General features: G+C 45.1%; 2 protein-coding genes across 7 annotated transcripts in view; one reads left to right on the forward strand and one right to left on the reverse strand.

The window, feature by feature from the left end:
• Positions 1-26,444, reverse strand: part of LOC143905269 (peroxisomal leader peptide-processing protease-like) — a 62,354-nt gene that overhangs the window by 28,382 nt on the left and 7,528 nt on the right. The gene's annotated exons all lie outside the window — the stretch shown is intronic.
• Itp (ion transport peptide) overlaps positions 1-26,444 on the forward strand; it is a 41,102-nt gene that overhangs the window by 10,533 nt on the left and 4,125 nt on the right. For 4 of the 5 annotated variants that reach the window (XR_013259157.1, XR_013259156.1, XM_077420617.1 and 1 more), the window contains exon 2: positions 24,857-25,248. Coding sequence is in view for 2 of the 5 variants with exons in the window: in XM_077420617.1 (XP_077276743.1) it covers positions 24,857-25,248 (392 nt within the window). In the remaining 3 variants the exon portion in view is untranslated. Of the gene's footprint in view, positions 1-6,006; positions 6,670-24,856; positions 25,249-26,444 lie in introns of those variants that run through there. The other variant, XR_013259158.1, reaches the window with a different exon arrangement.

Raw genomic sequence — 26,444 nt, forward strand, 5'->3', positions numbered from 1 at the left:
ATTTATCATTTTCTAAAATAATCAAATATTAATTTAAAAAGAGACAGAAACTATATAGAGACACTCGAGATTTTTATTTTTAACGTTTACAGCTACTTATTTTATCAGATCTCAATATGACATTTCAAGTTTTATTTTTTCTGTTTTTCTGTTTAAAAATCAATCCTTAATCTTATTACCAATATAAATTCTAAAGCCTCGACTTATAACTCTTTTCTTATACATTTCTGGAGCAATTAAATGTTATTTGTCAGAAATTTTTATTTTTTGCATTCACACAGCAGATCTCTTCGTGACATATCTCATTTCTCTCATTCCTCTGACCATCTCAATTTTTAATTTTATCGATTCTCAACCTTGTCGCCGGAATAAACCCTACGAGCTCGGGTTAATGCGCCGTAGAAGGCCTCGCAAAACGAAAGTAACGCGGCCGCGGTATTCCTTCCTTATTGCCGTTATTGACGGTGCGTATATCTGGAGGAGGAAGTTAGGATAAGATTGGATCTCTTGCACCCACGATCGACTTTCCGTGCAACATCGATAAATCGGTGGAGACGTGGCCGAACCGATCGTGATGACGGAATTATTTATGTCGCGAGTAATTCGCATGCATGTTATTTTACACGAAATGAGCTTTAACTTGCCGACGATTAACTCCATCCAATCACTCGGAGGTAACGACAGTAATTCCATAACGAAACTCATTCGCTGCTTATATAGTTAACGGCCTATCTCTAATTCTTAATTTATTTTTGCATTCTACATAATTAAGATTTTTGTTATAATATCTTTAAATTTTTATATGGGATAGTTTTAGCGACGCGTGGTGGTTAACTTATGACTAATATGTGTGTATTTTATAGCTATTTCAATGCTCAAGGTGTTATACGAACGACATCTTTAATTGTTAATTATTCAGTTATTACATTATTACCTTAAACTGACAGCTGCTAAATGCGAGGTCTGTAGTTACGATCAAGGCGCGATTCTAAAATATTCGACACATTTTATGGTCTAACTAGTCAGGATTTGCGCGATGTGTTATAGCGGTACCTTCAAGCAACGAGAAATCGCAGGAAACTTGAAATACAGTTATCCGCTGCGTTTTTTCATCGCAAGGCCGAGCGAGGATGAGGCAATCAACGCGTTGATACATCAATCGGTCAGGTTCCGCGTTCGCGGATTAATATACGGTGTCCTATTAATATAAGATGACCCTTTTTGACTCCTCAAACTTTCGTTATTTAAGGAAAAAAAAACGAATAAAAAGAACATCGTCTTTCAAATCTGTGATTATTTCATAAAACCGATGAAGACGACCGACATATGATATCCGATACGCCTTCAGTCGTTTATAGATTTCTTGTCGACGGTCGTTTCTCTAAATTATGTGCGTTCACAATCAGGAAAACGACCGCTGGTAAAAACTCGACAAACTACCGGAGAGACACATCAATATAATTTATCACTCCCGCGAACGTTTTTGCGATCCGCGAATTATTTGTGAATACGTTGCGAGCTTTTTTCTTTCTTCTTGCGACCATGGCGATCTGTGGACTCGTTAATCTCATGACTCTCGCAATTACAAAAAAAATCGAAAAAATATATATTCACGTTACACCTTCTTTATTTATCTGCGGTGTTCGGCGACAGGTTAATGAAGGTGCGCGTGCACGCGTATACGGATCGGGCCACGTGCGCATTGCAAACGGCAGGATGTAAACCAGTTATTGTTAATAAAAATCAATTAACCGAGATGTTAATAAATTTGGCGTTAATATTTTGCAATTTACGTTGAATAATGGAAATAGATTAAACCTCAGCTCCGTTCGCTCAGACGTTTGATACTTAAGTTTATCAACGAAAAATTTATTGCTAGCAGATAAATTTTTCTATTACACAGATTTGTCTTTTTTCGTTCTTTCTTTAGAATGTATTATGTTCTCGATTATGTTCTAATTGGTTATTCGTAAGAAGCGATTCCGGATAAACTCCTTGAGATGCTATGCGGAAAACGCTGTAACTCACGTTAGATTCAACTCATCAATAAGGAAAAATATTCCCCAGCTATATGTCATCGCTCGTAGCTTTCCGTACGAGAGAAATATCGGTCGCTACACTTACCAAGTATAATATAATTGCACTTAATTGATGATTCCTCCCTGTGCATTACGTAGTAATTAAGTGAATCATCTGCGAGCTTTTCTTAACGCGAAGCGGTAACGTTATGCAATGTCTTATCACGTTCGACGATGAGAAAACAAAAAAATTAGTTCGCAGAAAACGTCGTGGCTCCAGAAAACCCGGATCGCCGCGTAATAATTGGCCCCACGATGTTATTGGTGAATTTCTAATGACGACAAGGGATCGTCCGAGCGAGCGACTCTCGCGAATCTTGTGCACGCTAGAGATTTTCAGGTTTCCAGAAATCCTGAATCTTCGAGCCGCTTATCTGATTTCGCGCAAACGTCATTCATCACGTTTCAACGGGTAATATAACAGAGATCACGCGATTGGATATGCTACGTAGGATACATCCGTTGCGTCACCCTGATGGTAAACTCATCTTTGGTGTTTTCCAATGAGAAGTATTATAATTAAGACAGACGTCACTGTGGGGAAGAATTTTTTCGTTTATTTATAAAATAGCGTTCACCGAATTAAATCTGCTTCAGTGACATCAGACAATTATTAGACCATTGAGTTTGAACGAGAAATTTTTCATGATGCACATTCGTCCAAAAGAGAACAAAAAATTTCGTTTTCTACTATAGAACGGGTTTCGGAATTATTTCAAAGAGCTGCGATAAGGTTGAAAATTAATCGATCTCCAATGATTACATCATCGTAATACGGTTAACTGCATGAGAAAGGAAAAGAGCCCTCAGGGATCTCGAGTATTGAATCTTTAGGAATTAATTCCACGAAGTGGGAATTCGCTCGCAATGTGCTTATGAACGCCTCGTTAAGACAATCGCGAAAGCGACCGATGCAAAAGCCGGTCGGGAAAGTGCCCGGCCGAGTTTGAGTCGCACATTTGAATTTGTATACGCGAAGCTTACTCAAACTGCTACAGGTAATCTGGTAATGCAATCGCAGAACAAACAAGTCATCCCTTTTTTAAACATATCAGATTATTCAAAAGGTGATAAAACCAATCGCTATTTTTGTGGATTTTTAAATTATAAAGCTTAAATTTTTACAAAATATAATCTCAATTGCCTTTATACCCAGAAAAATTAATTTAATTTTTAGAAATACTGGTTTTATTATCGAGAATCCCAGATTTATATTATTTTCACGTAAAAATTAATTTGTCAAAGATTTAACTTGCGATATTAAATCTCAGTTACAATTGAGTCAGTAAATAAAATTAGAACTCGACGAAATTTTCTCTGTTTATCGAAAAATTTGATAGGAAAGTTTGACGCGTTTGTTTCATTATCAGTGTTGCGCATTTGTTTCTGGTATTTTAAGCGGCAAATCGACTAGACCTAAGTGTCTTTCATAATAAACGTCCGACTACTTTATCGTCTTATCTCTCTCGTTCTGCTCGTAGCATAAAACTCGTTCGTTATTGGCTCTCGCTCGATGGTTCGATCCAAAAACTCGTTTTCGCACGCGTCATTTTCTTTTCCCTTTCAGTTCTACGCCCGCGAGCGCTTTTATTACGCTCTTTCCGCAACGCGGGCTCGTCGACGACGTCGCGAGTTATCGACCTTAAAACCGCAATGAAGATTTATCTCTATCAACCTTATCTCGCCGCTAAGCGGGCCAGAAATAGCCGGCGATTATGCACGGCAATACATAAATCAAGGTGCACCCGATATTGCGCCCGTACGCGTATCAAGCCCATTTAAATTTCTAGCGACGAGAAGCAAGGTTGAGCTATTAATACGTCGCCAGTGCTCATTCAAGCCTTGCAGAAAAAAATTCATAATTTTCGTAAATGCGAGTTTTTGCGTCTCTCGACGGGAAAATTCACTCCACTAGCTTATGTATGTCGTAAAACCTTTACCTTTTTTTACCAATTGAAAATAAAACGCGAAACAATAATCGACTTGGTTGCATAACTGCGCCACGCGTATAACTGCGCGATAATTTTGCGCAGGTATTGTTCCTACGGGCACGCGATTATCGGCTCGTATTTATTGACGATTGATGATTTATTCATGCTCTTTATGTTCTTCGCGGGACATTTACGAAGACGATACCGAGCCGGTTATACAGAGAGGCGATTACCATAGATATAAAAATGCAATACGCGTCAATTAGGTGGACGGACAAGCGGATAAAATAATTGCTCTCGCCTCTGGAATTCTTTTCGTTGCCTCGGGCAAGGGGGGCAAGAAAAAGGAAACGGTGGAGAAGTCACCGTGTCATTATGCACGACATTCTTAATAGCGTGTCGCGTCTACGGCACGCGTGTCCGCAATCAGCGTCTCTCTGCTCTCTCGGTTGATGCAACCGTCGAGCGGGTTTGCGCCAAACGTAACCAGCGTGCGTCGGTGTGCCCCAAACCTCACGGTCGTTTAAATTCTTCTGCCTGTGCCTTTACAGCCGAAATAGGATCGCAGGAAATAGCCGTCTCTCTGTCGCCGAATTCTTAGCCGATGTCGGTTAAAGTTGCGTCAGAAATCCGTAGAGTGAAAGCGTGCCATGGCACGCATTGGGTATTTATTTATGACCGGGGGGGGGGAGGGGGCTTTTCGATTTTGGCGACTTACAAAAGAAGATCGTGGGACTCTAATTTTACACGTGCACTTTCCGCTTAAATCAAATCATCCCACACGCGATGCAATAATTGCCGGAACATCATGCCGTTACATAATGAAATTTCGTAACAGTGTCTTAATCGTTAGTGCGATTTTTATCGCGACCGTACTGGCGGCCGACTGACTTATTTAATCGTACACACTGATGCGCATTTTATCGTTCTTTAATCACCAATCTGTGGCCGCCGATGATCGGGTCTCGAGATAAATTGGCGAATCCGCTCTCGCAAGATAAACTTTCGTACAACGGGGTCAGTTAGCAAAAATATCTGCGGAAGAAAATGGAACGCATAAAATCACGCGTTCCTCTCCCCCTCCCGCCAAGTATAACGAATAACGTCAGATTTACGACACGGAAGGAATAGAAGTAACGCTCTTCCGAGGCGCTCTCGTCTACCTGTCTACTACTCTCTCGTTATCGTATAGCGCTACGATTCACTTACTCGCGCTCGCGTAAGTAACCGCGGCGCGTTCTCCAGTACGCTACAGGCAGCGGCGGAGGCTCCGCGCGCTTGTTCCGGGAGTCCCCGGTCCCCGACCCATGCACCATGCTGAGAGTCGCCGCGAGTCTCCCTCGCCTCGTTCCCTCACTCATTCTCTGTCCCTGTCCATCTGCACACCATCGTTTCGCTCTGTCTCTCCCCGCATACGTTAGCGGCCCCGCAGGGAAGGAAAAAGGAGAGCCAACGGAATCGGACAAGGATACGGCGATGCGCACGGTGACAGAGAGGAGAGGAAGGATATACGCGAAAGAAGGAAAGGCGAGAGGAGAGAAAAGGGACGAAGAGAAAGAAAAAGCGCGGTGTACGGAGAGTCCGGACGGTAGAGAGACCGAGGGAGACGGAGATACACGAGCGCATACACGCACAAAGAAATGAGAGGACGAAGGAGGAACGACAATCGGGAATAACACGCGGGGGGTCTCGGCGGCTCTCTCACGACGGAGGACGACGGACGAAGGGAGAGTGGACGCAGCAAGGAAGGGTGCGCAGGGAGCGAAGGAGTAAGCGGTGGCGGTGGCGGTGGCGGAGGAGGACGAGGAGGAGGAGGAGGAGAGCTCTGGAGCAAAGCGCGGGAAGCAGCGCGAGGGGGGTACGAGAACGACGATAGAGCGACGGTAGAGAGGGGTCCGGGGGGCCGGTGGGGGTCTGGCAAGAAGCGCGGGATCCCATTGGTTCGCGGCCGGGCCATATTATAAGCGGCTGCAGTCCGCGCTAGTTAATGTTAGCTCGAACCTCCACGAGAGACGACGCATCTCTCTTGTCCGCCGTCGCCGTCGCCGTCGCCGCCGCCGTCGTTACTACTGCTACTACTACTACTACGACTACTACTATACGCACGCACGCCTCTACATAGCGCCGGAGTACCGCGTATCGCGTGAGAGCCGTTTACCACACGTTCACGTACACAGACACCGCAAAGAGAGAACGAGAGAGAGAGAGAGAGAGAGAGAGAGAGAGGGAGAGAGACCAAGGAAGAGAGACAGAGAGGGACCATCAACCTGAGAGATAACACGCGTTGATAAGAGACGCGCCGCATCAGAAAGATCGCGATCCTTCCGCAAGCGCACGTATACACGCACTCGATTTCGTCCGCGAGATTCGAGGAGTCCAGCCACGCGTTCGTCGGTCCAGTGTTCGCCGTCGTTCAGCTATTGTTCGGGGACGCGTGTCGATCGTAGGATCGAAGCGGCCGAGTGTCAAAAGTGAGCGAGAAAAGGGAGCCGGAATCCTAATTCGCCAGGGCCCAGTGAGGGAAAGAGAGGGAAGCGTAAGAGAGAGATAAGACGGAGAAAGGGACCCAGTTTCCTTTGGACATCACCGACGAGAGGGTACCAAGGAGAGATCCAAAAGCGCGAGATAAACCAGGACCGATTGCGAAAGCCAATAACGAAGTAAGTCCCGTTGCATCACTCGTTGAAACCTTCCCGCGGACGAAATTCGAGAAACATATCGACCGTATCTCGATCATATCAGCTACACCGACATAACGATACTGACATGATGTTACATATAGTTTTTAAGCTGTATTTTTTTCATGACGCGTAGCGTTTATATGCAGCGACACGAGGACGGATACCCGTAAACTTCACTTGTTTGCCGTTTCATTAGAGTCGTGATTTCCAGAATTAAATTCAACTCGCGTGTTGGCTCTAAAAATAACAAAAATAACACTATCGATGAACCACGTGGACATTCCTTCTGAAGTTTTTTAAAGTTTACAAGTCAAAGTCGCGTTAGAAAATCATAATATCTGTTAAGTCGAGAATTTATATTGACCCTTGACATGGTCTTGATAAAAAATCTGTATTCACGTGGACCCCTGGCAGACACAAAAGAAAGAGGGAGAGAGCAAGTTAACGAGAGAGATTTGACGCGTTCGCGTTTTCCCGCTTGCTCGAATCGAGACCCGAGAAGTAGAAGCAAACAGGTGGTCGAATAGACGACGATCGAGGCGGCGACTCGTGTCAAACGCTGCTTTTCGCAACTTCAGAGTCCGTTGATTTTTGTCTCTTTCCGAAGAACTCATCTCTTTGACGAATATATTGAAATTAAGAAACTTATTTTTACTCAAGGATGCAATTGAAATGGTAAATTAAGAATTTATTCTTTTGAATCTTATTATTTAAGTCCGACAAATTCTGAACATTTATTCTACTACTCTTGCGTTTGAGTTATTTAACTAAAAATTAAATAATAAAATTTTTCGTATCTCGTAATTGTCTTGCAACGATATAGAGAAAATATTATCTTGCTTCACGAAACACGCATTGCTTTCACTTAAAATAGCGAGCGCGTAATTTGAAGTGTTAAAGAGCGCGGTTAACCCTTCATGCACTTGACCTTTGCGCACTCGTGCTGGAAAGTAATTCAAGGGTGGCGGACGGCATCTCGATGATGTTTATTCCCGTCTCGTGTAGTCTTGGTCCAAGACACGACTCGTAATTACATCCATTTCGCATCGATTGGGACATCGTTGCGATATTAAAATTTTCCTTTTACGTTTATCAGGGGTTTTCGCATTTTTCCATTAAAACTGAAAGCGATAAGCGGCGTACGCGATTGAAGAATAAGCGACGTGCAACTTCCGATAATAAGCGTCTACACACGAAGGCCGGAGTTAATAAATTTCGCCAGCGTTTCCTCTAAGCGGTCAATATTTATATTGGAACGCAAACAAAGTTTCTTTCCTCTACCTCGGTAAAAAGGAAAGGAAGAAAAAGGCGAGAGAGCAACGCGCAATGCACTAGGTGACCGGCCATGGACCGCGGCGAAACACGCGCGCACGCACGCACGCACGGCGCGGCGGCCTCCTCGTTCGTTTTCAGTCACTCGTTCTCCTTGTCCTTCTATCTCGGCCCACGCGGGTTTCTCACCATTGCACCACTGGGACGAGATGCGATTTTTTCCTACGTTCGCGGTAGATCGATCGTCGTAGGTTTTCGCGAAGGCCCCGCGATCGAAATCGGGACTGGACCGCGCGGAGCCGCCCCCCATATACCCGCGGCCCGAGAGAATGTATAATCTCGCTATATCGCCACAAAAAAAAAGAAAACAAAAAGGGGCAGCAGGATCGAGGCGCGCAAAAACATCGTCAGAAATTTTAAAATCATCTTCAGCTGCGTTGCATCACGATCCTCACGCTGGATAGACCACGCTCCCTGCGTGAAATCTTTGACTTGAAAAATGAGAATCGTTTATTTTGGACGGGACGACGCGTTTAGTTTACAGAAACAATTGGAGAGCGGACTTATCTCGTTAATTGCATTAAAATAATCGCTGAATTAATGCAGGAATAGATGCGCAAGGTAGATGAGAGATATATAGCTTCAGCCAGCTTACACCGACAAAAAGGGGGGAAGCAGAGAGCGTTCGAGAAAAGGTCGAGGAGGAAGGCGAGACGAAACGGTGAAAGGGAAGGGCGTGTGTTACGGGGTCTATCTTTAGAGTTCATTCAGAGAATCTTTTGCTCCCGCACAGCCGGGCGAGGGCCAAACGTCAGCCGATTCACGCCTCGATGACCCACACATACACACACACACACACACACACACACACACACACACACACACACACACATACACGCTCACTCGCGTGTTCTTCTCCGGTATGTAAGCTAGCGCCCGTTAAACATGGCATAAATGCAGCGGTGGGGCGCCTTAACAGGTGTGGAGAATTCGCGTTCCGAGGCGTATCTGACGCGATCGTTTAGAGAGACTAAAGGAATTCCTTATCTTTCGTACTCACGAAGCTCGATTAATTTCCGTTTCTTCTACTTATGTGAACAGACAATTCATGTCTAATAAAATGTTCGAAAAACAATTGCGATCTGTAATTGGCTTGCAAATATAAGATTTACAGAAAACACATTCGACGTGGGATTTAATACGCGTAAAAATTTCAGATTTCGACAATTTCAGAGTAAAATCTCTATAAACAGATATAACCAATTCGAATCTATATACATTTATGTGTACGCGTAATAAATTCAAATAACTGAAATTGATTCTCGCGATTCATTCTCCGATCAAGAAGGGAAAGAATGGATACGTATATCGTTTACCGATCTTGTGCTGTTTTCAAAATCTTTCGAATTTCGAATACGTGCTTCCAGACGGTTTTGCGCGAATGAAAAGATATAGAACAAGCGCGAATAACGACTATTTCGAGGAAGGATCGGAAGAAAAACGATCTCGGAGGTCAACGATTGACACGTTCGGTGGTCTTCCCGGAAGTACGACCGTAGGCCCCCAGACGTAACGGGCCTTTTCCTAAACATCTGCCGATCCAGAAGAAGTCGAGCGTGCGACTGTTTTACGACCTCTTCGCCGCGCGACAACTGGATCGGTTCGCCAAAGAATCGCGGAAAGGAAGACGTAGGTAATTTCTTCGTCTTCCACGGCTTATCTTCTTCAGTAACAAAAGAAAAAGATTTCGTCGACATAACTGACTCGATTCATTCGAAGTAACAGAATTCACGCGGTAAAATCATCTCGCGAGTTATTAATCCTTATTAATCTTAAGATTAATGGTTTTTATCATATTTTTAATCGGGCTTGCTGTACAGTTATAAAACATATCGCAGTCCCGCGAATATATCGAACATCTAAGAATGTCTTTTCGAGTGAGACACGGACGAGAACCCATGATACTGTAAATAACCGCGAGCGTGTGCGAAGCGTGGCAGAGAGGCTTATGATCGATTAAACGCGGCCATAGAGGAGAGACGAAAGAAAGAGAAAGATGAGAGAGAGAGAGAGATTTCGCAATTTCTTCGGCCGGAGGCCACTCGCGGTTTCTGAGCGCTGACATATCTTCAGGGAGATCCGCAAATATCGCGGCGTCCTTTACTTAGCGCGTATCGGCATCGCGAGCGCGACACCGTCTGCTATTTTTAGAGAACGGGAATGCATTTACCGCAGCGTGACGTTTTATATAGTTTGCTTTACGAGTTGAGTCGCGCCGCGCGATTCCGCTCCTCAATCCGATATTCTCAGTAAAGAACGCTCGTTGAAATGTTTAGGCATCGAGCGAGCGTTTCTCGGTGTTATTGACCCCCGTGTGAAAATCGCGGCAAAACGTAATCGAGATGCGCGGGTCGCGAGTTATCGCTATCGATAGATTAGGTGAAGCATAATCATTGGAGTCATGTGTCACATATAGAATGAATATGAGAGATACACATACAGCGAGAGATTCTATTCATGTAACGGATAACGGCTAAACTTTATAAATTGAATGTAATTAAATCCACAAAATAATTTAATTTTGCCGTTGAATTAAAAGTAAACGTAACTGGTAATCGTAAAAGTGACGATAATCATAATTAATAATCATAGAATCAATTTATGAAATAATCTATAACATAAATTTGATAATTAATTAATTATAAATCTATAACAGCTTTATAAATATAAAAGAAAATAATTCTCCTCCAGAGATATTGCTAATCGGTTGACCATACTTGACGAGAGATCAGTCTCGTTGAAGTCATTAAGTTTCACGCCGCTCGAGCGTCTCGAATTAGAATCACTCGACACTATAGTCGCTGAAAACTATTTTTAGATTCTACTACGACCATCAATGGCCATCGATCAGCGTCTCTCGCGTACCTACATTTCGAAGACAGGAAACGAGACCTATTACGGCGACTGGCCGTATCCTTGCCCGCGCTGGATATACATACATCTCTCGCGTTCCGTTACGGATCAATTATTTATCTCATCTCGCGGAGTGATTTATCCGTTTCAAACTTTCTCGGGGAGTCTCGGTATCGCGCCGCCATTCGATCGGGCGTAAATTACACGTGTCGGAAATATACGTATGGAGAATCATGGAAGATCACGCGCGATCTCACGTCCGTCCTCTACGCACGAGCGATCTCGATCGCTTGGATCGCTTTTACCGCTGTTTGAATTACCAGCGCGGATCTATCCTTGAGCTTCCAACGATTTGCATATATCATTTCGAACAAAAGTCGTCAAAAAATAAACGTCGAAAATCTTTTAAAGATTTCCTCATTATATCACTTTATATGCGCCAGATCGACATACTCCTCAGAGACATCGGCTCGGCACGCATATGTCGATAGCTCGTCGAAATCGAACGGAACCTCGACCAGCTGGCCTTCTCCATCGACGGCAAAGAGCGCTAAAAGTAACGAGCAAAGAGAGAGAGAGAAATCGACCTCTTCTTAAACGTATCACAAACGACGCTGAACGTCCGTTGAATGGCATTCACTTGACATCTTTCTAGACTCTCGGCGTGATCATTTTCGCATTCATTTAAACATTCTCAGCATAAACGTGCGTATCACTGTATGGATAATTAACCGTAGAAAAGTCGTAGCTGCTTCTCTTTCAAACGTCAATCCCTAAACTACCCCCTTCAAACTACCCCAGCGTAACTTGTATCTCGTTTAAATAGAGATCAATAATTTCATTTCAATTCTAATTGTTAAGACATTTTAATTACTGAAAATAGTAATGAACAATAATAATAATGATAAATTCGCGCGATATCAATCTTTCAATTATTCGACATACGTGCACGCATATCATGTGAGCGGCACATCCTTTTCCCGTTTCAAATAAAAATAGATTTTTTATAATTAAAGAGGATACGTCGCCACAAGCGAGTGTACGCGGGATTTAAATCGCACGAATCGTCGGAGCGAGAAGGGTAGAGATACTCCCTTCGGGGAGAAACCGAGCCGACGACGTCGCGCGAGAGCGGAGCGAGTCGTGCGCGCCGCGAGAGATCCGGTACCGCGAGCGGCGCGGCGGCGGCGAGTAAGTACGAAGCGAGAGGAGGCGAAAGACGGAGAAAGGCACGGTTTCTCGTAATGCGAACCGTAGGACGCCAAGCTGTCTGCCGGGACACCGGTATACCCCACTACTTCGATCGCGGCCGTCGGTCGCCGCGAAGTAGTAGTAGTGACGGTGCCGGTGCGGCCGCGGTCCCCCTTGCAGCGCGGAGGAGCAGGAGACCCGGTCCCGTGCGTTTCTCTCGTTGGCTCGGTCTGCTGCCATCTAGACACTGTCCTCGCAGACTAAGAGTTCTGGAGATTACTTCTTAATCAAAAGTCTTGAGAAGAAAATTTTAATAAATTCAAGTCATTAAAAAAATGTGGACATAGATCTCGCTCCGTTCTGCGAATATATATGTTGTACCAAAGTAAAAGGTAAAATCCGCGGAAAATCGTCAATCAATGGTCGGTTTGCTTCGATTAATTTTTTTTAAATATTTTTCTAGCAGGTTTTTTACGAGTTTTTAATTAGTTTCTTCCTGGCTGAATGAAAATTTGCTTAATTTCGCTTAAAACTATTACTACAGAATGTTGTCGATCACGATTATTTTCGAAAGACCATATATGCTAATCTTCTCGCGAATATTTCTTCGCGCGTCTTCGGTGATGCATCGACCAACGTTTTTACTTTCTGAATGCCGAATGAAGATATATCATTAACGTGACCGCAAAGTATGTTAATGTATCTTCCTCTCGAGTCGCATTATCTTCCCGCGCTCATCCGTTACAAGGATCACACGTGGTAAATTATATACGGCGACGTCATGTAGGAAGCGGCCTTTCGCGGTCCAAGTTTCTAGAGAATGTCTCTCCATCCCTCTTGATGCCATCTCCACTATAGCGATAGCGATGCAACATTTCAGCGTGTGTACACACGCGACGTACGAGTGGAATGAGAAAGAGTTGGTGCGGCAGAGATGCGGCCGACAGAGCCGGTTCTGCCCTATATACGCGAGATAGTACGCGCATTCTTTCGTCGATAGAACGACCAGCAATGAAATCGTTTGTTTCTGCAAAGGGATATTTTAAAAATCCTTAATATTTAAATCGGGGAATAAGGAACATACAAATTTAGATGATGAAAAAAAGACTACTGCGCGCATTGACTTTACGTCTTCAATATTTTTGACACAAACTCCTCTACAAGTCGAGTATAATTTCATTATCTTCTTCGCCAGATTGCCAATCGATCTCGGAAAATCAGACGACGCGGCGTATCGCGGCAATTTATTGCCTTTTTCTCACGCGCGTGACGTACGCTCTTGATAATTCGGATGTCGACGAAACATGGTCGCGGAATATCGCTGACCGATAAGAGCACACGACTGCTGGCGAATTCCAACGCAACGGGGTTAACGCGCATCTCTAGAGGCTGACGCGCAGCCTAGGTACTCTCCGGGGACCGTGTAAATAAATCGCGCGAATCCCTCGGTCCCCCCCCCTCCTCTCCTCCACCTCCGTCGCTCGCGCCGCATCTCCCGACGTGTATTCGCGCCGCGTGCACGGCGCGCAGGAAGACAGAAGGCTCTCTGTTGCGAACGTACACGGTGCATGCTCGATCTAAAACCCGCGGGAGTTCGACGGTAGAAAGTCTCGCCTTGGAGAGCCTGCTCAAGTACAGGGTAGCGAACGCAAAAGGAGTAGTCCCGGCCTCGTCCGCATAAGAATCTTGATAGTAGCGAAAGAGTGACAGGCGTTACATTACATTTAGAAAGTTATTTGCTCGTACGATTTATCAGTTGTCTCAATTCTGTATTGTTGCAATTACATTCGGGTCAGATTTATCGGGCTCGCTCCGAAATTGAACTTGGCGGAGCGACGAGCGGAGGTTCGTTGCCGCATCGACATATACTACTGGACTGCGCCATCCATATCTAAACAGTGTACCAAAATAGTTCGCATCATAGAAAAGGATATAGAGCGTATGTGCGGCCAATCTTTGACTCTTTTCAACCAATATTACAGTGTTGGATGGAAAGGGATAGATATCCAGTAGTATATATGTCGATGTTCGCTGCACTTGTAAAAGTACACGCAAAGAGGATCTGAAAGGGACGCGAAAGTATACGCGAGCGCGGCGTACTTTCAAGGGGGTGAAGCGGGAGATATCTCGTCTCGGGCATCTTTCCAATTGCGAACCGCTGCACAACCTAGCCCTGGCCGATCGCCACAATGTGTGCGTTTTAATTCTGATGTTTCGCTTCTCTCGCGACGCCTCTATTCCCAACGAAGGCTACGGCGGAGAGGTTCGTTGCACCCGTTCGCGTGCCGCGGAGACGCGAGAGACGGTCTGCAGCGGACAACGCGCCGTTTGGTACGCGACTCGCGAAATCCAGCCTCCCTGCCTTCGTCGCAAATAAATGAGTCGGTCGTGACACATTATTCTTGTTTATCAGTGAACAGGGAAAATATTCTATCACATTGATGCAACTGTATAAAGAGTTATCGTAAAAAATTGGAGATGTTGCATTTCGAAGAAAGACGTCGCGAGCTTATTAAATATCTCGTCCTCCGACATTCTGCGTTTTTCGTGAAAGATCGCGTCGTTTCTCTTAAGGGAACGGTCCTCCCGCGGATTTCTCGGTGTCGCGATTCCTATTATACAACGGCACGATTACGCACACACGTGTGTGTGCATGTGTGCGTGTGCGCGCACACGCACATGCTTGGCGATCGGAGGAAGGGCGTGAGCGCGCGCAGAGGGTCCACGGCACACCTGTTGAGCATTCCTTCACGAATGCACGCGCGTGTGAGCCCATCGACGCGGCGCGCGGCTACGTGCGTCACATACGTCACCCGTGTACGCGCGCACGCGGCCCACAGGTGTGCTCATTAATTCCGCTGCATTGCCCGATGCCGCGATGGTGCGCGCCGCTCCGAGCGCACCGAGGCCGAGAACAGAGGTCCACGATCGCGCAAAAAGAAAGAAAGAATGGCATGCAGAATCGAAGGATCGATAGGCTGATAAGCGTACGTCTGGGGGCGCGAAGGTTTATTCTTTTGTCCGCATACAAAAGACGATAAAATATAACACATACAACAGTATTTTCAAAGAAGGAAAGATCGTATAGGAATAATTTCTTTGAGGGAAAAAAAATGATAAAGAGACAGAACATTTCTTCGTTAAACCATGTTATATACTTGCTGCAATAAATTATTCTGATTTTTATGACAAAAAGAATCTCCCAGATTTTATTGCCGCAAATTTATTAAATAAACTCTTGATACGCCGGTTCGAAAAGCGAGCCGTACGCGGAAAAGTGATAAGCCGCGACAACGTAATGCCATGTGACGTTTGATTTACTAACAGGAAAGAAAATCATCACTGCTCTTTAGCTCTTGAACGTAAAGTTACGGCTGTAAGATCCGTGCGGTTAGTAATTAATTGAGATATCGGCGGCAGATAGAAGCGTCCATTTGAATTGATAATGTTGCCGCATGCGACGGGAACCAGTCGTGGCCCATCGACGAGAAATATGGTTATTGACTTGACACATGATTGACGTTTACCGGACACTCTTTATGCGCGAGCGGGTGAATGTATTTTCACGGCGCGAGCTTCATACGCTATCCGGCCGTCTTTACGATCGGCTGCGGGGATATCTCGGTGTTATCTACTTACTAGACCTTATACGCGACTACTAGACTAGCGTATAATGATCGACTCTGTAGAAAATGGACGGAGTTCAGAGAAGGATTACGATCTTGATTACGATCGTCTCCTAAAAAAGACTTGGACGTTGTATTATTATTTATTACGCACTAGGAAACGAGCGAATTGTTGCGGATATGCACAAAAAGAGTATAACGATCATATTTTTTAGTCCGTCTATTAAGTATATTTTATTATACCGTTATATACGGAACAAAAATTGAAAGTTTTTAAGTTTTTTTTACCTACCGTATATACGCGGCGGACTCTATATGTCAAACGAATGACCGCAAGCGGATCAAAACCTATGTGCGTAATGCTAATATTTATGCAATGGCCTTAATGCGCGCAACGGTGGCGTTTCTACTTGCCAACCTTGAATCACTTTTAACAATAAAGTCATGCGGGGACGAACGTGAATCTCCTAGTTTCATCAGGCGCGATCCTCGCGACCGACGCGACGGGCGGTGTGAATTTTAATTAAGCGGAAGTCAAATAATTCGCGCGGAGGGATCACTGATACGTTACCAATTTACGAAATATATCGACGTGTTCGTTCACTCCGTTCTCTTAACTGAAAGATCTCCCCTCCTCGGCGAAACCCGAGACTCGCTGTCTCGACCGCCATGGGTGATACAACCGCGACCCGATATCAAAAGGTAACATCATCGTCGCTAATTACAGACGCACACGGGGCAAGAGGAGCCGCGGAGGCGGCTGGGAGATAAATCGATTCCCTCCTCGTCGGAGATCTCCCCGATGAGGCTCGACGGGCGAGGAATGCCGCGCCGCGAGTGCGCGTCGTCTCTCCCGTGAGAAATTTCGCGTTCGATTAATGGACCGAGTGGAGCGTCATGCCGATCGGAATCGCTTGGCTTAGCATTTAATCATCGCGCGAGTGCGCAAAGGTCGGTAAAGGCCAATAGAACCGTCCTTATATAATTATCGCGAGTGGGATTGACGTCATTGATTTTACCAGCACGGTGCCTGGTGCCGCCGTCTGGTCTCGCGCGACGACGGTTATAGGCAAACAAAGCGATTTCGCCTTTCCTGCCCCGAGATCCGTTTCCACGAAAATAATTGGCGGTGGCCTCGATTGGATGATCTCCCGCCTCGTCACGGGCCACAGGTCCTCCGAATTCTCTTTCCTTTATCTTCTCGTTGGAGGCACTTTTCTGCGCAGCGCGTGTATGGTCTGACCTCCCGATCTTGCCGGAACGAATGTCTTAATGACTCGAAGTCGCGTTAACCATCGGATATGCGCTGAACGACTATGTGTAGTATAGGTAGTATAGGTAGATCATTAGCCAGTCTCCGCAGGAATGCGTATTTAGAAAGGAAGCATTATTTTATATCCGTATCTGTCGCGAGGAAAATAATTATCGGCGAACTTGGCACACGCGCGATTATATGCGAAGCAGATAAAGAATAAAATTATGATATAACATGTAGTTAATATCAAATGTAAATCGCGCGAACCGTGGAAGTCTAGATCCCAGATCATTTCTCGCCTAGTTACGGTAGCCGTAGAGTTAATCGCGGTAGTCGATAATGATATATATCTTCGTGACATTTCGTTCGGAGAAATTCTCAAGCGGTAGGTGCTTACGTATAGTACAATTACGTAATGTAACGCCGCCAATCTTACGCAGGGTGGTCCAGATTCAAGTGCATCCCTTCCTTTACTTATTGCATACGACGAACAATTTCCCTTCCGTGAATCTCTCGCGCTCGTAACGTCTCATTGACACTTTCGTGGTCAATGGAAAAAAAAAAAAAAATGGAACGTGACTGAACTCAGGACCACCCGGCGTAGGAAAGCGGCGCCCTCGGCTAAGGGGGTCAAAGATCCTCCTCCCCTTTAATAATACGTTTTTCACCGAGAAAAATCATTCGCGGCGATACGGTCGGCACACCGTTCTGCGTATCGAGGTACCGAATCGCGCTCGAAGGAAACACGACGGCGCGGCGGCGGTGGGCCCTTTGCATACACGCGCGCGCATTATTACTCACGTACACGTACACGGACGCGGGATGGTAGGCAGGTAGGTCCGCGGACGTCAAAGAGATCGGCGGGGCCCCGGAGAGAAGGAGAGTGCCTCGTTGCCGCTTGATTTACGGTCCGCCCCGTCCTTTTTTTTCCCTTCCTTTCTTTCCTGGGGGCCCCCTCGTTCCGCCGCCCTCTCAGTATTTTCGTCTCCGTTCTTCGCCTCCCTCTCCTCCTTCCGTACGTATATAGCGTGCGGTGCAGCACACGTATCGCATGGCATATGTTATGTGGTACATGGTATACCGGCGGGCGGCGGCCGACCGCCTAATTAGAGGGCTCGCCCCTCCTCTCGCCTTCTCCCGTTCGGTTGCCTCGACATCTTGATCTCTCCTTCTCGTTTTTCTCGCTCCCCTTCTCGCTCCTCCCTCATCGTCCGCGCGCACATACGCGTGTAAAAACCACAATCCCGGCCACAGCAGGCTGGTGCGCGCGTGCGGCACACGCGTGTGTGCGTCCGCGGTGAATTCGAGCGGCGTATCACACGGCGCGCTTTCTTTCGCCGATTTGCGTGCATCGCGGATTGCATGGGTACAAACGAAGTCCGTTATATTAGGCAATCGAGAAAGTTTATTTCGCGATGCCATTTGCATTTGCAATTTTGATAGATTTATTTTGCAACGCTGATAGTTAATTCCTAAGCGAAACGATCTGGTGGAAAGAATATACGAAGTTGAACGCACGATGAATGATTATTGTATTTACGGCCGTTAAATTTCCGCTGTAATTACACAATAATTACAGTGATTACTGGAATAAGCGTATCCTTTGATTATTATGCTGATATCAATCAGCATTTTCTTAAAACGCAATGATTCTGCGCTATCGTAATATACCTATACAAGGCCGGCGGGTATTATTATTTCATGAAACAACTCGAAATGTGTTATGCCGCAAAAATGCATCTACGCGCGCGCGGATAATCTTCCAAGTCCCGACTTATTGCCACTGACTCGGTTTTCGATGCGTAAATTTCGTATCCCAATGACAGGCTTTTCGAGAGATATATCTCCGACGGTTATCTCCCGACTCTGGGAATAATTCCGCCGGCCGTGCCCACCGTGCCGCGAGTCATTACTGTACAACGATGTACGAGCGCGCGGGTCCACCGTGGGACACACGGTGTACACACCGACTACATAGTACCCCATCGTGTGTATATTCGTATGCGCGCGTCCATACGTATCACAAACGAGGCGATCGTGCGGGCGCACACGCTCTCACGGGGGCCTTACCGCGGGGCGAGGGGCTCCCTCGCGAGAGCCTGTCCGGCAACTCCTCACGGGATTGAGTCATCCGGCACGAGAAAAGGACCACCTGGCGAGGAGAGCTATATATCTAACGATACCGCCGCGCGGCTCTTCGGGCTTCCCCTCTCTTCTCTCTCTCTCCCTCTCGTCCTTCTCTCGGGGGTCCAATCGGTCCCCCGCTCGTTGCCCTCGACGAGAGCGCGTAGGACACGCGGACGCTCTCCGTCTTCTCCCCCGAGGGGACCCCGAGAACGCGTTTCGGTAATTGCACGCGTTTCGCCGCTTATTCTTCTTATCCTCCTTACCGCGGTGGTTTTTTGCGGAAGGCCCCACCGGCGTGTATACGGTGACTTTTTAAAGCCGCCGCTCATTTCGGCGTACGCTGTTTATCCCGCTGGCCGCTTTTATGTTCCTCCCGAGGTAATGACGGGCCCGCATGGTACACGCGTATATACCTCTACCTGAGGCATCACCGATCCTCTTAATGTCATCGCGATGACGAGGAGGCCGCGCGGGGCGCAGGTCGTTGACACTAGCCGCAGCGATCGGGGATCGAGATTAGATTCGGCGCGACTGTTCCGGATTTTTGGGACCGACGCGGCACAAAGGGACCTGTCCACCCTCGAAAATCATCTTTCGCATTCCACCGTACGGATTTTCTAAAGAGATTTCACGGACAAAGAATGGCATTCTCAAGGGTTTGTCTGCGAAGAAATTAGGAGCCGTGAAAATTCCATATCGCGATTTATTGTATATATAACGTACACTAATTGGACATTGTCGTGCGGTGGGGAAACAGAACTATTTTTTTTAAATATATACACAGTTGTGTGTGCATTAGACTTTTAATATATTCGATAAAAAAATCTCAATTTATAGTCAACTGGCAGATTTTTAATACAACTCTCAAGTTCTCGCGCTACGTTTCGAGGAGACAGCGCGATCGTAGCTGGACACCCTATATACTACGCGCAAACGAGCCGCCGCGGGGCAGAGTGCCGAAGCGAGCGTGTGGCTTTTTGCCAAAGGAGTCTCGCAGATTGCACACCTGTGCGTGGTCGAGCTGAGGAAAGACCTCACCTATCGAGCAACTGGTCTCCATTGACTTTTTTTTCCCTTCGCGCACCCCTCGGCACGCTTTCGTGCTCTTTCCTCTTTTTTTTCTCTTTCCGTGCCTGTGTCCGCCTCGCCGTGCCACCCTCTGCGTATTTTACCTTCCTTTATATACGACATACGCATAAGATGCATATACGTTGTGCGTAATAATTAGATCTGAAATCTGAAATGGCATCTATAAAATGGACGGACTTCTAGAATAACGATTTGCAATACCGAGAATACAATCTTCCTTGAGTTTTAGATTATTCCTCGAAAATTTATATATATATATAATATATAATTGTATTTTCGAATTTTATTTTTATTATTAATTTAAACATACTAAAAAGATATGGGGCAACTGTTGCAGAACTGTCGCAGAACAATTAGCCTAATCATGTTTACAAAAAATCAGAATTAGATAAAACGAGAAATTTCGAAAAGAACTACTGATGATGATACTATTCATGATGATATCAAAATTTATCTTTCAGTATTTTATGGCTGTGAATAAAAGGATGATTGATTTTTATTTTATTATCTGACATTTTGATTTGGTTTTGCATCATCATGCGATATTGCGATATGGAACGACTATTAATTATCATTCGGATTATACGCATAATCTCTATACGGGGAGCGGAATACGTATGACTTGCACTGACCCGATCTCTGTGTTACGCCCACAGGCCGTTCGGTCTAAATATAGCGACGATTTTTCGCGAGAGACGCAATCGAGACGTTGCTATATCGACGCGACGCAATAATTCCGCGAGCCTTTTGCGAAACAAATTTCTACGCCTTACGCGATCACAATTAATTTCGGTCGTCTCGAGAAAATAAAAAAAATAATGCTCTTCGTAAACCGGTTGCTTCAGTAATGATTAGATTATCTCAAAAGTTAATTAATTCAAAAACTTAATTACAGTTTGCTCACAAAAACTGTAAATACGAGTAACTGAAATTATGTGTATATAAGTGTTGTAAAATTAGAAGATTAATAGAAAGATTAGGTATAAGTTTTTATGTAAAGTTTTCGTCAAAACTTCGAACTTCTAATGCAAATTCTGGCCAAACGCCTGAAGAACGTTGCTGCTTTTCGGACGAACACGTCGGTTAAGGGATTTCGATTTACTTTATTAGCCGCTATACTAAATTACGATGAGCACGTTGCAACGCGTTATCGTGCGGCGATATCTTCGTAAGTCGCGTATACGCGCGCGCGCTGGTTAAAAAGCACCATTACTTACACGTCGGGATCCTTACGGAACGGCTGGTTCTTACGCTGTCCGCCGGTGCAAAATATAATGTAATCTGCCTGTAAGTAAGTCGAATGTTTCGCCTCGTGAGATCGGGGGCCCAACCCGGACCCCTGTGTGCACACGCTGTACCGTTTTTTTTAAAGCCGGCTCAATTACCGTCCCGCCGCGCGGCCCGGCGGTATCAGAGGCGAGAGCGACGGTTCGCGGCGCATATATCGGTGCACTTTATGCCCCTGTGTGGTCCGGTTGTCAATGCACCGGGAAATTTAAGATAAGAGGCCCCACGGACTTAAATCCGGACGGGGGAGACGGGGGCGTCCGCCGCCATTACCGCGGAATCGGGGCCAAGCAGAGAGTTAAGTCTCCATACCTGAAAATGTACCGGTGCAACTGGATCTAATTTATGATGTCTTTACGCGCCCCCGTATGTCGGACTCCCAGATTTTCTCACGCACGTTATCCCGCTCGGTCCCCCTCCCCCCACCGAAGACGAGATAAGGATAACCGAGAAGACTTATGAATGTGACGGGTGTTTTTATGGATCCTTTCTTTCCTCCTTCATTAAAGAAGAAAAATCCGCCAATTTAGAGAGTATACACGTTAAATATCTTGCTCGGATGTGTTAATTGAGTAAAATTTATCACCTGGGATATTTTGAATTTTGCCGTTCAATTGACAATTTGTAACTCAACGTTTAATACGTAAATTAACGTAACGAAACTCTCCGATTCTGTAAATACGAAAAACATTGTATCTATCCATTAAGATTCAGTTTGAAATACGTAATCTGTGCGTGAAATATTTATTTCCTCTCACTACCTCATACGCACTCTAAGAAATTGGAGATCATATTTTAAGAGATACACTGTACGGAATGCAATTAAATTAATTAAACAGAAATACCGCGCACACTCGTGACATGTATTTACTTTCACCTTATCCAGGACGCCTGGCAATTCTAGTTAAGCTATTGCTATCACGCGATGGTTGTAGAGACTGACGGCGGATTCGAGTCCAACGAAATCAATTATGTAGCAACGAGGGTGGCTTTGGAGACGAAGAGACTCTTGCTCTCTTTGATACGACGCCGCTGATCGTGGTTCACACCGGACACGTTCTGAGAAAGTCGATCCTCGAGGAGAAACGAGACAGATCTCGGAACATGTCCATTCTTTTCTGCAGAGACAAGCGCTTGCCTCTGGAAATCCGTACGAGAGTAAAGGGAGAGAGAGAGAGAGAGAGAGATAGAGAGAGAGAGAGAGGGGAGGTGGGAGGTCAGAAAACGGAAGAGAGTGAGAGGAGAGTCTTAACGATCTCAGGATACGGGCGACTTTGGGGGCAAATTATCGGCCTGCGGCCAATTACCAGGTGGAGGCGCCGATATATAGAGGAGAGCGGTTGCCGGAGAGTTCCGAGAATCGTCCTGGCGGCTAAAAATAAGATCCCACCCGGGAGCGGTGATTATGTTCCGAAAAAAGAAGAACCGGGCGAAACGCTCGCTCTCGTGTGTGCAGGTGGCGGGTGGGATGAGAGAGGTGGGACGAGCCGCGGATGTTACGATGATACGGACGAGGAGGGAAAAAGAGAGGCGCGGGAGAAGGGAGGAGGCGAAAAGAAAGAGAGTGAGAAAGGAGGGGTCCTCCCCCCACCCTCCCCTCGTGGTGGATCATGCGCTGGGGCCTCAGTTAATGAAGTTGTCGGTTGAGGACGTTTACAGGTAGAGCCTACCTGCGTGTGGTCCATTCACAGCGACTGGTGCAGGACTGGTTAAGAGTTGCTTTACATCTCAGCCTTTGTGTGTATGTGTGTGCAGGTTGGGCCGGCCGGCCGGCCGGCCGGCCAGTCAATCGAAGGAGAAGGAGGAAGAAGAGAGAAAGAGGAGAGCGAGAAGGTGATGGGGTATATTGATATACCCGAACGCGCGCGTATGTGTCCGTCGTTACATATACGGTCGTGCCGACGACGTGGAATCGCGAAGTCGAACCTCCGGTTTCTCTCTCTCTCGAGAATCGTATTTTTAAAGATCTCACTTTGAAAGGTACTTTTCGACCAAGTGTGTCGGTTTGGTCTAGTCGATAAAAATATAATTGAAAAATATATAGGAAAGGAGAATAGAGAAGAATTCGTTGAAAAGGCTATATAAAAACCCTAAAGAGCACGCGCGGTGGACTAATCCGCTCGACAATTTATTACCTCCTTTCCAAAAGATGAATAGATCGGCGAAAATAGATATTGACCTTAATGAAGCAAAGTCGGCGCTTTTAGTTGCGGCCTCCTTTCCAAAGGATGAATGGATCTAGCCCCTAAAATCGGGCCCCCCGGCGTTTGTAGGGTCCGATTTTAGATCCATTCATCCTTTGGAAAGGAGGCCGCAACTAAAAGCGCCGACTTTATTTCATTAAGATCAATATCTATTTTCGCTGCGAACGCATCTATCGTCAAAAAGAATCGGAAATGACGAGACTATGTGCATTCTTGGTGCTATATATGCATTCTTGGTATGCGAATCGCGAGAAAATAACTCCAACCGCGCGAAAGGTATTTAGGATACACTTGTAATAGCGTGTGAATATTTCTTATGCTTTCGTTATACCACGTCATCATCGTGTCAATTTAATTTCGTCGCTTATCGCATCTTCTAGTCTAGTCTTTTATCAGCGAAAGTATGAATTAACTTTTAATTAGTCGCGTTCATTAACTTCAATTAACTTTAATAAGTTTATAACAACCTCATCCATCTGGAAAGTAATGTATGAAAAATGTGTTAATTCAATCAACATTATATTACGGTACGACAATATTTTTTTCTTTTAATAATAACTGCACAAATTAAATGCTATCATCTGGGGATTAATAAAAAAATAATCGCTCGAATATGGTATTACTCGTGATAAAACGTTACCGGCTAATATTGATCAAACCTACAATTTAAACTTTCGGATATTAATATATTGTGCCTGATTCTGTATAATAAATATAACTCTTCCACAATAGTGATGAGTCATGTAAGCGTAAATATATAAAAATCTATATGACGTTAAACGAATGGAACGTACATTTTTCCAATTAGATCTATCAATCATCCAAATAATCCGGATATATAGGTGTATAAAAGCAAATAACGCGGTTTCTATAAATATGGAATTATTGGTAGCTGGCGCCAATAAGCAAGTTGTAATTGACGTGGAAACCTCTTTCTGCTATATCTTAGTCAGTAGCTAGTAACACGTGTTGATTCGTAACGAGTATAAAATACTTTAAATAGAGAGGTAACATTTGTATCAAGTTAACGAATCCAAGAACATTTGTATTCCATTTCTGCAAAAGATACAATCTTATCAAATCTATATAATCAAAAATTCTTCGAACGTGACATGCGACATCTCATTTTTAAATATCGCATTTAGAAAAAAAAAAGAAGACTTTAATCTAATGACTTTGATTTATGCGTCTTTCTTTTGCAGATGATGCATCAGCAGCAGACTACCCAATCATCATCCAACGACGATTTCGCGATGTATCCATCGGCCGCGTATCATTCCTCGTGTTCGACGCTACTGTCGTCAACGTCGACGTCGACGTCGACGTCGTCGTCGTCGAGGTCGTCGTCCGCGAGATCGTCCTGTTCCTTGCTGGTGTCCGTCCTCACGTGGTCGTTGACGCTGCTGTTGATCTCGTCCTGCATCGGGCTGGGCGCGGACGCCGCAACCCTTAGCGGCCATCCCCTGGGCAAAAGGTCGTTCTTCGACATCCAGTGCAAGGGCGTGTACGACAAGAGCATCTTCGCCCGTCTGGACCGTATCTGCGAGGACTGCTACAACCTCTTCCGGGAACCGCAATTGCACATGCTTTGCAAGTACGTTTAATTATCCGCAATGACTAGATACTTTCGCGGATCGACGGTCGGGTGCTGCTGCTGTTATTCCGTTGTTGCGTAGCGATTTGGAACGTAAAGTCGATAGAAGATGAGATATTCGCAATCGTTTGCGATGGTGCGATTGATAGAAACACGATGATTTACATAAGGAGGAATTTGTGAGCTATCAGTTAGATGCAATGAATATTTTTAATCTGTTTGAAATTAATTGGGGCGGATGAATGAGGCTATACATGATAATTTCGGTTTGAGGTTTCCACTCGCGAGAAATAAATTGCTAAGATATTCTAATCCGTGTCTTGACTTTGTACTAAAGAGACACTTGATACAATATTCATATGGATGTACTTCAAAAACTTTTTTTTATATTTTTACTATTATTTTACTTATCTCTGCACATTCAATAATATATGTTAGTAGTGACAATCATTGTCTAATCTTCAAATATGGAATTATTTTATTTAAAATATTTAGAGCAATTTTTATATTTTTCGAAATTTATTAATAATTTCCATGTCAATTTTTTTTGTGATTAACTCGTAAGCTCGATTTGAGAGTTGGAAACGCACATTCGTTTTTTTTTAACATCAACAAAAGTTCAACGATCTCGAAGAAGTTATAGTGAATGCATATTTTACGTTTAATCGAGGGTTTCTGCTGAAACAAATGTGAAGGAAAAAATTGGATAAAGTCTCCCAGATGGATTTCATCCTATACATAATATACAAGTCTTATCTCACGAGCTGACTATTTCCGACAAAAGTCGCGATGGCACTAACCGGAGAAAAATTTTCCGAGTACTGGTGACGAACCGATTTCGCGAACGACTTCCGCCGCGTGATTTCTACCTTGAAAAATGTCGGCGGTGAACAACGGCCAAGGTGGACGCACGGATATGTACCTTTGTGTATACCTTTGCGGTGCACACGTGCTCCGCTCTCGGTATCGCCACACACGCGCACGCGCGCACGCACACACACACACACACACATTCATACACGTGCGCGCGTTTGCCATACGTCGGCACGCGTATCGAAATGGAATGAGATTTCTCTTCTATTTATAGCTCGTGCGAGCGAATACCAACGCACATCCGCTGCTACCTGCCGTTTGTGCCGAGCCGCGTTAAGCCGCTTAACGGCCGTCTCAAAAGAGCTATTGTGTGACGAGCGAGC

The sequence above is a fragment of the Temnothorax americanus genome, unplaced genomic scaffold (assembly GCF_048541705.1).
Source record: "Temnothorax americanus isolate GAGA-0224 unplaced genomic scaffold, ASM4854170v1 Scaffold6, whole genome shotgun sequence".
Classification (NCBI taxonomy): Eukaryota; Metazoa; Arthropoda; class Insecta; order Hymenoptera; family Formicidae; genus Temnothorax; species Temnothorax americanus.